Source organism: Ranitomeya imitator, chromosome 1 (genome assembly GCF_032444005.1).
Source record: "Ranitomeya imitator isolate aRanImi1 chromosome 1, aRanImi1.pri, whole genome shotgun sequence".
NCBI lineage: Eukaryota > Metazoa > Chordata > Amphibia > Anura > Dendrobatidae > Ranitomeya > Ranitomeya imitator.
Window position 1 is genome coordinate 149,950,031 of NC_091282.1, and position 15,153 is coordinate 149,965,183.

The 15,153-nt window shown below is 41.1% G+C and overlaps 1 protein-coding gene across 1 annotated transcript in view; it reads left to right on the plus strand.

The window, feature by feature from the left end:
* The window catches only part of ADGRV1 (adhesion G protein-coupled receptor V1), a 753,646-nt gene that overhangs the window by 130,617 nt on the left and 607,876 nt on the right, over positions 1 to 15,153 (plus strand). The window contains exons 13-17 of the mRNA XM_069745343.1: positions 4,778 to 4,963; positions 7,180 to 7,360; positions 10,045 to 10,208; positions 12,549 to 12,672; positions 13,915 to 14,178. Of these exons, the coding sequence (XP_069601444.1) occupies positions 4,778 to 4,963; positions 7,180 to 7,360; positions 10,045 to 10,208; positions 12,549 to 12,672; positions 13,915 to 14,178 (919 nt within the window). The remainder of the gene's footprint in view (positions 1 to 4,777; positions 4,964 to 7,179; positions 7,361 to 10,044; positions 10,209 to 12,548; positions 12,673 to 13,914; positions 14,179 to 15,153) is intronic.

The window sequence follows — 15,153 nt, forward strand, 5'->3', positions numbered from 1 at the left end:
TTTATTTTTTTCACGGCTCTGCATTATAAACTTCTATGAAGCACTTGGGGGTTCAAAGTGCTCACCACACATCTAGATAAGTTCCTTTCGGGGTCTAGTTTCCAAAATGGGGTCACTTGTGGGGGGTTTCTACTGTTTAGGCACATCAGGGGCTCTGCAAACGCAATGTGACGCCCGCAGAGCATTCCATCAAAGTCTGCATTTCAAAACGTCACTACTTCACTTCTGAGCCTCAGCATGTGCCCAAACAGTGGTTTACCCCCACATATGGGGTATCAACGTACTCAGGAGAAACTGGACAACAACTTTTGTGGTCCAATTTCTCCTGTAACCCTTGGGAAAATAAAAAATTCTGGGCTAAATAATTATTTTTGAGGAAAGAAAACGTATTTATTATTTTCACGGCTCTGCATTATAAACTTCTATGAAGCACTTGGGGGTTCAAAGTGCTCACCACACATCTAGATAAGTTCCTTTGGGGGTCTAGTTTCCAAAATGGGGTCACTTGTGGGGGGTTTATACTGTTAAGCCACATCAGGGGCTCTGCAAACGCAACGTGACACCCACAGAGCATTCCATCAAAGTCTGCATTTCAAAACGTCACTACTTCACTTCCGAGCCCCAGCATGTGCCCAAACAGTGATTTACCCCCACATATGGGGTATCAGCGTACTCAGGAGAAACTGGACAACAACTTTTGGGGTCAAATTTCTCCTGCTACCCTTGGGAAAATAAAAAATTGCAGGCTAAAAGATCATTTTTGAGAAAATAATTTTTTTTTTTTTTTTCATGGCTCTGCGTTATAAACTTCTGTGAAGCACTTGGGGGTTCAAAGTCCTCACCACACATCTAGATTAGTTCCTTTGGGGGTCTAGTTTCCAAAATGGGGTCATTTCTGGGGGAGCGCCAATGTTTAGGCACACAGGAGCTATCCAAACGCGACATGGTGTCCGCTAACGATGGAAATAATTTTTAATTCAAAAAGTCAAATGGCGCTCCTTCCCTTCCGAGCCTTACCATGTGCCCAAACAGTGGTTTACCCCCACATGTGAGGTATTGGTGTACTCAGGAGAAATTGCCCAACACATTTTAGGATCCATTTTATCCTGTTGCCCATGTGAAAATCAAAAAATTGAGGCTAAAATAATTTTTTCGTGAAAAAATGTACTTTTTCATTTTTACGGATCAATTTGTGAAGCACCTGGGGGTTCAAAGTGCTCACTATGCATGTAGATAAGTTCCTTGGGGCGTCTAGTTTCCAAAATGGGGTCACTTGTGGGGGAGCTCCAATTTTTAGGCACACGGGTGCTCTCCAAACGTGACATGGTGTCCGCTAAAGAGTGGAGCCAATTTTTGATTCAAAAAGTCATATGGCGCTCCTTGCCTTCCAAGCCCTGCCGTGCGCCCAAACAGTGGTTTACCCCCACATATGAGGTATCAGCGTACTCAGGACAAATTGGACAACAACGTTCGTGGTTCAGTTTCTCCTTTTACCATTGGGAAAATAAAAAAATTGTTGCTAAAAGATAATTTTTGTGACTAAAAAGTTAAATGTTCATTTTTTCCTTCCATGTTGCTTCTGCTGCTGTGAAGCACCTGAAGGGTTAATAAACTTCTTGAATGTGCTTTTGAGTACCTTGAGGGGTGCAGTTTTTAGAATGGTGTCACTTTTGGGTATTTTCAGCCATATAGACCCCTCAAACTGACTTCAAATGTGAGGTGGTCCCTAAAAAAAATGGTTTTGTAAATTTCGTTGTAAAAATGACAAATTGCTGGTCAAATTTTAACCCTTATAACTTCCTAACAAAAAAAAATTTTGTTTCCAAAATTGTGCTGATGTAAAGAAAACATGTGGGAAATGTTATTTATTAACTATTTTGTGTCACATATCTCTCTGGTTTAACAGAATAAAAATTCAAAATGTGAAAATTGCGAAATTTTCAAAATTTTTGCCAAATTTCCGTTTTTATCACAAATAAACGCAGAATTTATTGACCTAAATTTACCACTAACATGAAGCCCAATATGTCACGAAAAAACAATCTCAGAACCGCTAGGATCCGTTGAAGCGTTCCTGAGTTATTACCTCATAAAGGGACACTGGTCAGAATTGCAAAAAACGGCAAGGTCTTAAAGGTCAAAATAGGCTGGGTCATGAAGGGGTTAAAACTGACCCGGCTTACCTCCCTAAAATATCGTCACAGTTTCATAGAACGCAAGAAATCTCTTTGCCCTCTTTTTGTCCCAACCCTAAAAATGAGGGGGAAAAAACACTGCATACCCTAGACGTAAAACGATGTCTGATCCAATATCTGTCAGCCACTAGGGAGTGCAGGAAGGATAGGGCTTTGTTTGTCTGCTTCCAGGGTCCACGGAAGGGACAAAAAGCATCGAAAGCTACGTTAGCAAGGTGGATAAGAGACGCCATCGCCCTATCCTACTCATCCTGCGGGACAGCCATCCCGGAGAATATAAAGGCTCATTCGACCAGAGCAGTGGCATCATCCTGGGCAGAGAGAGCTGGCGCTTCGATACAACAGATATGTAGAGCGGCCACTTGGTCTTCCCAGTCTACATTTTTCAAGCATTACCGCTTAGACTTGACCTCTTCTGATACTACCTTTGGGCGAAGGGTTCTAGAGGCAGTGGTCCCCCCCTAAGAGCTATCTATTCAAATCTCTCCGTGGTGCCATCATGGGGATAGAGAAAATGGTAGTTACCTGCCGATAACGGTATTTCTCTGATCCCATGATGGCACCCGTATATTCCCTCCCTTTTCACACACAGGTGTGCACTTGGTAATGTACCAGTAATTAGTTTTAGTCACGGTGCCTCTGTTAAGTTAAATTGATTAAGTTTAATTTGTACAAATATTGAGTTGCAGCTGAAGTTCTGTATAAGGCTCTGTAATCCAACTGATGTGGGAGAGAGGTACGCCCTTTTTCATCTGTAGGTTTCCTGTCCCTGGGGGCGGACCCCTCTCTCCGTGGTGCCATCATGGGATCAGAGAAATACCGTTATCGGCAGGTAACTACCATTTTTATATAGCGCTAACATATTCCGCAGCGCTTTACAGTTTGCACAGATTATCATCACTGTCCCCGATGGGGCTCACAATCTAAATTCCCTATCAGTATGTCTTTGGAATGTGGGAGGAAACCGAGATGTTGTCCTGGGTGGGATTGGAACCCAGGACTCCAGCGCTGCAAGGCTGCAGTACTAACCACTGTGCTACCGTGCTTATATTTTATATCTTAAAATGTAAAAAGCCCTCAGACTAATGAGACAAGTGACATACCAAGCAAAAAACAGATAGTATATCAAAAGAAAAAAAGGACACCGTGCTAAAGCTAATAGAAACAAATTGTCCTAATGAAAGAATTTGTACCTGTTTGAATGTAGATGCTTAGAGGCTCAACCTAAAGAGCCGTTACTGTATTGCTCTTAATGCCCAAATGTTTAGGTAATACTGCAAAATGATCAAAGTAGTTGTTGCTCAATACCCAGGTACATGGGTATAAACATTACTGGTATATGGTTAAACCTTATATGACCCGCCAGCATCCATATGGATAAACAAATATTGTGAAGTAATAAGGAGATCTTACTTGTGATGAGCTGGAGTGCAGGTGCTGTGTCCGAACTGCGGAGCAGTAAGTGGCCAAGGAGAGCAGGTACGAAATGCAGGTACTGAGTCCGAGATACAAAAGGTAGCAGGTGATCAGAGAGCGCGGGTATGCTCATAGATCCACTACTCCATGAGCTGCGCTGCTGCAAGTTCCCTCCGTGGGTCATCTGGGGATGAGATCATGTAATGCTGTAGATAAGCCAGCTCTCCCCCCCCCCCCCCCCGATGTAACCTGAAAGATAAGAAAAACAAGTTACAGTGCTGTGCAAATTTATTGGAACAAAGCATTGTTTAAGTGAAGTCGGTTACCAGTCAGTGATTCAACAAACCAGTCTTAATATATAATAAATAAGTCTTGTTCAACTAGTCAGTGGAAAAAGGTAATTTTCAGAATTAGTATGTAACAGTGCATTATAACATTTTATTTTTTTGCTTTGTCCCAATTAATTTGCACAGCACTGTATATTATTCTCACCTGGGGGGCGGTCCGGTGCGGTCCGATGGGCGTCGCGGTCCTTGTCCGGCGCCTCCCATGTTCTGTCACGCTCCTGCACTGACGTAATTCTCTGCCCTGTTGAGGGCAGAGCAAAGCACTGTAGTGCGCAGGTGCCAAGAATGGTCAGAGAGGCCCTGCGCCTGCGCACTGCAGTACTTTACGCTGCCCTCAACAGGGCAAATCAGTACGCCTGCACAGGAGCTGCTACAGAAGCAAGGAGGATGACAACATCGTATGAAGATTGGAGGCACCGGACCCGGACCTGCGACGCCCATTGGACCTGAACCGGGACCGCCCCTGGTGAGTATAATTTAACTTGTTTTTATTATCTTTCAGATTACATCAGGGGCTTATCTGCAATATTACAGAATGCTGCAGTTTATAAGGCCAACATTAGGTGACAGATTCCCTTTAATGTGTAACTTTAGTGCCTGGAATCTGATAATTGTCTGAATTCCTAAAATCTGTGCTAAGTTGCCAGTTTATAGCTCTAAAACACAATAGGAGCATTACTATCGATCATTGGAGAAGCGGCAATGGTAATGGCAAACATCATCAGTTACTGAGAGGTTCTCGTGTCTGGTGGGTGGTCATTTATTAATTAACACTGATAGTTTTTTTTTATTCTAAGTAAATAACATTTTTTTGCTCAGGAGGGAGATTCTGTTGAACTCAGAATTGCTCGATCCAGGGGACTCCTCGTTCAACAGTTTCTGCGTTACACCATTGAACCAAAGGACAGCAATGAATTCTACGGAAATACTGGGATCCTGGAGTTTAAGACCGGTGAAAAGGAGATTGTAATTACATTGTTAACAAGGATGGATGGGATACCAGAGGTATTAGACTCTTTCCACTCCCTGGCTGCACTTCTTTCCTGATCTCTTTGTGCAGAGGTTAATGTTGTCCACAACTAACACTTACAGCGCTCAAGGAAAGGTTGTATACACTGCCACATGCTACAAAGGGAGCAATACATGATTAAGTAGTTATTAAGAACCTGTGAACCACTATTCAGATCACAGAGGATTGATAATGGTGTGAAAATCCCCTGACACCTAGTTAGCATAAAGAACCAATCATTTGCCAATTACACCAGCTTGCTATGCACAGAGCTGGGACTGGGGCTCTTGGCTCTTTTGTTCCTGGATTCTGGTGGAACATGTGAGATGCATGTGAATTTCAGCCCTACAGTGAAGTTGTTCCTCAAGGACAAACTTGCATGGTAAGGAACTATGAGACAATGAACCACACTAACTCAGCTGCTAGAACATGAGGTGAAGGTATATATATATATATATATATATATATATATATATATATATATATATATATATATATATATATATATATATATACACTATTCCAATTATACAGTTGTAAAAGAACATGATTGAAGGATTTGAGGTGACGTTGTATATTATGATTCAGTAAGTTATGCAGGAACTGTTTGGACTAAACATTGACTTATCATGGTATGTGATCTGTGGGTTGTAAGCTAGGTTGTTTGCTTGGTGCCCCTTTCCCTGCCTCCCGGAGCTAGACATCACCTCCATCGGCAAAGATTATTCCAGAAGCAGCAGTATACTGTTTTCCTGTGATGCAGTGAATTTAGTTTTCTCTTTACCATTGATTTCAAAATAATCAAGAATTAGAGATGCTGTTTGAACCCACATGCTAAAAGAAATGAGTCATGAATGTTGGAAGCCTCCTCTTACTTTATAATTCCCTAATAGGATATTTTATGACATATTGTGTTTTTATGAAAATGCACTTTTTTAACATTGCAGAATACTAAAATAGTTCCCTTTAATAGTCCAAATTCTCTTAAACCACATTTGCTGTTCCCCTGACACTGCTGGATACACATTTTAAACGCTCCCTCATAACCCGCACTCACATAATTTTCCAATTCTTTGGGAGAGAGCACTTATAAAGCACTCTGATGATCAGCGAGAACTGGTCAGCTGTTTAACCACAATAATAATCCATTCACCACTCTAGACCACTAGTAATACTGATCTTATAAGGGATGTCTACTGCTCTTTCTTCAATTGCACTATGCTCGCCTGTCTTCATGCTTGCCAGGATGTGGTCCTCTCCTGAAGATGGACAGGTTGGACCAGTGACGTGGTTGCGCACACATACCTTGCAGCGTCGGAGGAGCACAGGGACACTGAGGCTAGTTGGATGCAGCCATCTGGTCAGCTTTGGAGCACTGCTTGCAGGCGAGAGATTATAGAGCATGCATGTGCTGCGCTCCTTGCCTAGGAGACTGGCCCCTTTGATAGAGAGCAGAAGGGACCCGTAACCTAAGTTCAGAGCTCTTCAAAGTACAAGTAAAAATATTTTGCATCTTGAGGACAGAGTGGATTTTTTAACAAGAGGTAAATTACAAAGTTGCCAGATTTTACACAAACTTTGCAGTTTTTCTCATTTAAGAAGTTGAGAAAACCACTTTACTGCCTTAGACTATCAAAAACTAAGACAGTAAAGGTGTTTTCCAATCTGATAAAGTGTTGTAATTCTCCTAGAAAATGCTAGCGCCTTATAATTAATGAGGGCTTTAATATTTAATACATTTATGAAACAATGAAGGGACTGGTTTAGCTCTGAATCCCCTTTACAAATTTTCCCCTGCACAGCAGCCTCCTGGTCAACGTCTGGGCAGGGACATTCTGTGCCGTGAATGCGTGCCAGCCATTGTTAACTGCACAGCACAAAACTGGGGTGCAACTGTGGGGAAACAGGGCGACACCAGCACTGAGGCCCCTTCAATGTCAGGGTCTATGAAGGTCCCAGAGGTCAGACACTGATAAAGTGATGGCATAACCTGGCGCTCAATAGAGATTGGAAAACCCCTCCAGTTCCCCAAACCTCCACGGATATTACCATAACCTACGAAGAACATTGGAGTAAATGTGCCCAATTTCTATTGTATACATTATGATTGTGATTGTTGGAAACAATCCGTAATGTGAAGTTGCTCATCACCTTTAGATACTTGTCCTGTAAATGCCTATAGAGACGTCACTTTGTTCTGTTTGGTTCACAGTTGGATGAGATGTACTCGGTGGTGCTGAGCAGTCACGGAGAGTTTCCCAGCACAATGGGGGAAGCCATAAGAGTCAACATAACTATTTTAAAAAATGACGACCCACATGGAGTTATTGAATTCATCTCTCCGGGAATAGTAAGAACCATAAATGAAAGCAAAGGAAATAGCATTCATAATGGTAAGAATAAGACAGTGAGAGTTGGTATATTTTATTCTGCTGAAGTTGTTACAAAGGTGAACCAATAATGCCCAACTACTCATAGAGACTCCCCAGGGCATGACAACGGTCAGAAGGGCACTCGCTAACCTCTTGAATAATGTGGAGGGGCCCCATCTTGTTGGAAATAAAGGTCATTTGAATTAGGCTGTTGCTGTAACTGGGGAACAACTTGATTCATTAGAATTTCGAGATACTTCTCTCCTGTGACCGTTCCATAAAAAAAATGGTCCAAAAACACCAAAACCCTATTACATATACTGTCCACCTACGTTTGGACCACCCTGTATAATAATTTGGCATGCTATACTGGCAGTGAGTGCTGATAGATCGGGATGTTAATATCTATGATTACAGCTTGTCTCATCTGAATTACTAACCTAATTGTAGAAAAAAGCAATACACCATGACCAGTGCCTCATTGTCTCCTTTTACCACCCGTTAGGTTAGCGAGTGCCCTTCTGACCATTGTCATGCTCTGGGGAATCTCTATGAGAAGTTGAGCATTATTAAATGACCTTTATTTCCAACAAGATGGGGCCCCTCCACATTATTCAAGAGTAGTCCGCGAGTATCTTGATGAAACATTTCCTAATAAATGGATTAGCCAAAGAGGCCCACTTGATTGGCCGGCAAGTTCACCAGACTTGATCCCAATGGATTTTTTCTTTTGGGGAGTACTCAAGGACAAAGTTTATAGTCAAAAAACAAAAAGTGTCAGTGATTTGAAAAATTACATAAGAGATGCATTTCAAGAAATTAATTCCCCGTTATGAGCTATACAGCACCTAGTCAGGTCATAGACGCGGCACTTAATCACGTGACACAGCCTTAAGCTCTTTTCACTATATTATTATACCGCTGATGAAATAAAATACTTTTTCAACACGTCTTGGGGAGTGTCGTGGAATGCTGATCTCCGCATATGTGTGCCAAAATATTATATTTGTTGTCACAAATAAAAAGAAATGGCATGTCTGGCGATGAGTTATACTTTCTAGCTTGCCTTAAAGCCCCCATACACACTACACAAAAGACAAAGCAGCCCCCTAGAGAAATGTGCTGACTGACAACGTGTGGAGACCTGCAGTGCCTGCCCTTACTGGGCAGTCAGCAGTGTCAGCCCTTACTAGGCAGTCAGCAGTGTCTGCCCTTACTGGGCAGTCAGCAGTGCCTGCCCTTACTGGGCAGTCAGCAGTGTCTGCCCTTACTGGGCAGTCAGCAGTGCATGCCCTTACTGGGCATTCAGCAGTGTCTGCCCTTACTGGGCAGTCAGCAGTGCCTGCCCTTACTGGGCAGTCAGCAGTGTTTGCCCTTACTGGGCAGTCAGCAGTGTCTACCCTTACTGGGCAGTCAGCAGTGCCTGCCCTTACTGGGCAGTCAGCAGTGTCTGCCCTTACTGGGCAGTCAGCAGTGCCTGCCCTTACTGGGCAGTCAGCAGTGTCTGCCCTTACTGGGCAGTCAGCAGTGTCTACATCAGATGAAAACATGTTAATCAGATTCGCCTATTATGGCAGTCAGGGACATAGGTTATACCACATTGATTGTTTTTCTGGAAGAATGACAATATCAGTTACACTATAAAATCAGTCTTTTCGTAATGTTCATTTTTAATGCACCTATTTTATCCCTGTTTAGCACAGATAGATCACTTACCCATTACACTGTATGGCCATGTTCACATTTCAATGTTATTTTTCAGAGTGAGTGTTCACAAAAAAAATAGATCTGTGAAAAAAGTGAACAGCATACTGATAATATCAGTGTGTCAGCTGAGTACTGTCCATTTCATACTGTTTAATGGGTAGGAAAAGCTCTCAAATTATCAATTTGTTTTTGCATAAAAGAAAAACGGATGCCATACTGATTGTGAAAATGTACACACGGATAAATAATGGATGAAAATCGCATCCAGCTCACTGATCAAAAACAGTCCTTTTTTTCTCTTCAGCAAAATAAAACTGGTGTCTGATTAAGGCCGTAGTTAAATGTCTGTGTTCTCTTTCTTTTTCTTATAGAAGCACTCCTTCCATCAAAGTTTTATCCTCTTACTGTATTGCAGTCATCATACAATATATAGCACTGTGTACTTACAGTTGTTCATTTTGCCCTTATACCCACTTAATTTTTCACGTTCCTATTCGGTATATGACAACACGTGATTAAAAACAGACTACCTGAGTCCTTCAAAGTTCGATGTAGGAAAAGGAAGTCTATTTTCCCTGCAGGAGTCATCATTAGAGCTACAATTCAACATCACTGCAAAGTCCCTGGCAAGGGGGAGGAGTGGAGCAGCTGGGTCACAACTCAAAAAAGAGATGAAGCTGGGCTGCCTGGGATTTTGCAGTGATGTAGAATTGTAGTTCTAATGATGACTCATGCAGGAAATGAGACTTCCTGTTCCTACATAGCGTTTACTAGGATTTAGCTAGGTAGTTTTCAATCACATGATGTCATAGACCTAATGGAAAACAAAAGAATTAGCTGGGTAGAAGGAAAAATGAACAACTGTAAGTACAGAGTGCCATATAATATGATGACTGCAATATATTAAGAGGATAAACACTTTGGTAGGAGTGCTTCTTTAACCATGACATGTCATGATGTGATTGTGGATAAGCATCTGTTATTGTGTATTTTTCTAGCTGAGTTTGAAGTCATAAGGCGACAAGGCAGCTTCGGCAACATTAATGTGACCTGGTCCGTGAGCCCAGATTCTACCCCCGATGTTTACCCAGCACATGGAGTGATTCAGTTTAGAGATGGGGAAACTATGAAGACTATAACTATTTCATCCAGTCCAGATGAGGTAAAAGAGTCGTCTTTTCTCTGTACTAACCGTCTTGTAGAACCAACTTTCTAATGTCTTGTAAACTACGGAAGGTCATGGTTCTCAAAGAGGATACACGGTAATATATTCCACTGACTTCCAATTTTCTGGCATTCTTGCTGCTACGGTTACTTGTGTCATGTATGGATGGTATGAATGCAAGATCATTATTGTAATGGATTCTTTCTGAACCAGCACAGAGGCCCCATAGGGTCATGGGGTTTATTTGTTTTGCCCAGAATCACAGAAAATCCATAACATTTTTGCCACAACACTTTAGATACTGGTGTTCTGCCCCCATTTTTTTTATAAAATTGCTGGAAAAACCACAGCCCTAACATATGACCCATGAATTAGTCCCATGGACTGTGAGTGTCTATCATAAAAGGATCTTTGCACTCGGCATCATTTATCAAATGTTATCTGCTCTCTGATTGGTTGCTGTAGACATCACTGCTTGTTTTTCAGACAGTTTTAATAAGTGAGGCAAATTGTTAAAATATCGCATACACAACAGTGAAACTGTCTGATTTGTGTTTTTCATTTGTTGAAAATTCTAGAATTGTTGTCACCATTTTGTTAGCCTCCCTTTTTATATTTTTATATTACTTTAGTGCATGTTTCCTTGACTTTGTGATCTTGCACACTGTGGTTTGCTGAAGCATTTTGCTTTTGCCAAGTAAAGCTTTACCTTTGAGTGACATTTGTTATATAGCAATTTAATGTACAATATACCAAGCTAATTTCTTTCTTACATTTTTTTTTGTTTGGTCTTACTCCTGTTTTCAGTTTTGCAGAGCAGAAACAGAAGCAGCCAACATCTGATGTTAAGAGGACATTATTGTTAAACGTCTCTATATTAATTACTAATGGTTTGCTTTTCTTTAAATGACATGGTATTTAATGTGCACCCTAGGTAGTCATAATCCAATTTGGATGATCTTTCGTAATTGAACAGTGTTATAGCTAGGGTTTTATACTATATATATATATATAGCTAGAGTATCCTTCACATGGGCAATAGATTCCGTGCACCCATCCCAATGTCGCTATGTATATATTTTTGTGTTAGTACGGTAATTAGAAATGAGTGAATACATTTACAAGATCCTGGTCCTGCAGCCACCTCATTATTCGGTGGCTGCCAGACAAGGGCCCTGCGAACCTCTTCTTTCCTGCCGCATTCCTCAGCACCTCTTCTAATTACTCGGCCCAGGGTGATGTCATCATTGCGGCATGACGCACGGGTGATTTCATGCACGTCTTCTAGTTAAAAGTACCACACCTGGGATGCCAGCAGGTAGGTGTAGATTTGCAGGGCTACCGTCTGTCGCCTCTAGACTTGGAGCCCATGGAATAGTTCGCTCATCTCTAGTACGTAATGCAAAATCACATTAAAGAAGAGTATTGAGGTGGTGGGTACTTATTTCCAGGGGTAGCCCCAAACTTATTGCTTTAGTTGAAATTAACATATAAATAGCGGTACAATACCAAGCATGTAACTCGTGCTGTACTGTACACATTTCTATTTTTATTTTAATCTATAGTCACTGTATATAGTGCTACAATACCACACACATAAATACTGCTACTAACCGTACACATAAATAATAACCTCTATATTGTATATATAAGTAGACATACTATAATATATTCATAAATGTATGACTGTAAATATTTACAAACATTACATAAAAACATCCACATGCTACACACATTACACATGTGCACACATGCACACAAACATCACATTACACTCATACTTTTTACTTCTGTGTACAGGCACTTAGAAAGGAATTGTGGTGAGATGAGGACACGGTCTGCTTTGCTCTTCCCAAGATACTGTCTATCTTAAATATTAAGTTACAACAGCTGATCATAAGCTGGACTGTTGTACTTTAATGTAGAGGGAGCAGGAGGAGCAGGATGGCCGGATCTCTTCTTGTCCTGAAAGAGGAGGATGTGTGGAGGAAGGAGTAAGATCTGCACCTTGCACCACCTTGACATTTTCTCTCTCTGCCTCGGCCACCCCCAACTATGCAGACCTGTTAAAATAATACTGCCAAATAGCAGTAAAAGACAATTTCTACATTGTAAATCTGAACTGTAACATGAAGCAAAAAGAGAACGTAATATTATGTTGTTTATACTTGCAGATTAAAAAAAACAAAACAATGATAATTAAAAATGTCACTTCACTTTTGCTACCATCCCATTGACTAACACAAACTAGCAGCATAAAACTTTGATTTCACTGGCTATATTCTACCTCTTAGTGTACTTTATTGAAAACTGCTAAAAATCTCTGCAAACTCCTAGATTCCAGAAGAGAAGGAAGTATTCACTATAACCATTTTCGACGCCACGGGTGGTGCCAGGATGGGAAATGTTACCACAGCCACACTGGAGATTAATAAGAACGATGATGCCGTTTTCTTTGCAGGTAATATATTACTCTGAAAAGTTGTAGTGACTTGTAGCGTGACAGCACCGAGCCGCTGGTATCTGAGGATTGTCTGTGATGGACTTACCAACACGGTTCTCTGTTTATTTTCATGAACTGCTTTGGCCAATAACCCCTACTAGACTTCTTTTAGAGCGTCATCTATACGAAACAGAGTTGTACTGCATGTAAAAGCCATGATTGTAGTTTTTGCCTGAAGTTTTGGTAACACAATTTTGTACAATTAGGTCAGTGGGGAAAAAATGAATCCCACAGGTCAGGCTACACCAATCACACTACAAACAGTGTAAAAATACTTAGAAAAAAAGACAGAATGTACGTAAAAAACATGATTTGTGGATATGAACTAGTCATGAATCACAACAGGGTTGAATTATTATCGGGATTTGACTCAGTAGAAGTTAAAGGGAGTCTAGGCGTTATTTAGCATTAGCCATAATCAAAGAGCCATTATTAAATCTCTGTGCAGTGTGAAAGGTATATAGAGGTTGTCCTCTACCCAGACAACCCCTTCTCAATCTCTATGTTTCTCCCTTGTAACATAATAACATTTAGGCCGGGTTCACACTACCATATAACATGGCTGAGGGCTATGTGATAAAACATCATTGTTATACTATGGGGCAGCTCAGATCTGCGATTATTTTCTCATGCCGGTTCAGCATGGTAGAACAATCGCAGCGTGTTATGATTGTCAGCGAGACTCTGCTTACTCGCACCCATACAAGTCTTTGGGTGGGAGCGAAACATCGTACTGCACTCAGGTATATCGTGAGTGCAGTGTGATTCCCACCAACACCAGCCGTAGAGGAGATGAAGAAATTACTTTCTCCGTCTCCTCCGCAGCTGTGCTCTGATCCTGTCATGTGAGAGGCTCGGAGAACAGAGCACTGACACTCGGCGTCCTGCGGGTCATTAGCATATCGCATCCGATGCTATACGCTATTGTGACCCCGGCCTTATACTCACCTCCTGGTGCTGTGCATTTCCAGTGGTGTCGGCACTAGCTCTCCCGGGGATCGTGTGACATTGTTATGTTGGCCGAGTAGTGGACAACCCCTTTATCTCCTCCTTCCTTTGGAAGCTTTCTCTCTTTGGGGTTATTGTGCTTATGTGTTTATGTGTGCATTTTTTTTTCTTACTTTTGCTCTGTGTGCCTGTTTTCTCCACCATTCACCCCAAATGTTCGTAATGGTGAATGCTTCTTCATTTCTCCCTCAGAACCAGTCATTTTTTGGGTTGATGAAGGCGAGGTAGCAAACCTCACCATTATGCGAAATGGGTCCGCTGATTTTGTGTCTTCTGTCACCTATGCAACTGTGAGTGGAACGGCCACTGCAGAGGAAAGAGATTTTACTCACATTTCTGGAGATATACTGGTGTTTCAGATTGGCCAAAGGATGCTGAATATATCAGTGAGGACAAGTGAAGATGATGTACCGGAGACAGATGAATATTTTTATATACAACTTTTCAACTGTACAGGTTAGCGCTGCTATCACCATACCGGAATACGTACAGCAAGGAATAACCCATCAATTGTTTATATTGAATGTGAACATTTCATCACTAATTTGTGTTCTCCAATGGCATCACTTTATGTACACATCTCACGTTGGTCCATGCTACGTCAAGCGGCGTCCAGGAATTCTTACAAATTTGGGGAAAAAAATACAGAGATGGGCTAGAGAAGTGTTTCCCAAACTCCAGTCCTTGCGGCTCCGAACAGACAATGATTTCAGGATTCCTTAGCATTGCACAGGTGATAGAATTTATCAAAGTATCAGAATTTGCAACATGTTATCTCAATGCTAAGGAAACCCTGAAAATACGATCTTTTGGGGGCCGTAAGGACTGTAGCTTGCAAACCAATGGGTTAGAGAAAAAAAATCAGGCAGAAAGTGGACCTCTTCCCCCAGCCCCACCGGAGCTGCCATCTTAGTAGTTTTTTACCTGTAACTTTGGCATACAGCCTGTATTGGAGGGATTTTTGTGGATATATCTCTCTGTTTTACCAGTAGTAGAGTTTACCCCAGAAAAATAAATAAAAATATTTTTTTTTCTTCTTTACCTTATGCAAATTAAATAAGAAGTGTCCACTGGTCGGATCTTGATCAGCAAAGTGTCCATCAATATTTTCTCTCCCAGGCTTCTTGAAGTTTCAGCCCTTCTAGCTGAGATCTAGAACATGTTCTCATATTATTCTGGCTACATGAAAATAAAGTATACTTTGTAAATCACAATGAAATTAGGAATCATCTTTTTTCATTAATGATTCCTCCACTAGTAAAATATTATATTTTAGTTAGCCCCATTTTTTTAAATATCTATTAATAATTTATATAAATTACATATATTTCTGCCAATCAGATACCAGTTTAATTTTAATTTGTAATTTTTCAGACATTTTTTGCATTTTTATACTTTTAACCAAAATCCAGAATGGATAAAAAAAAAACA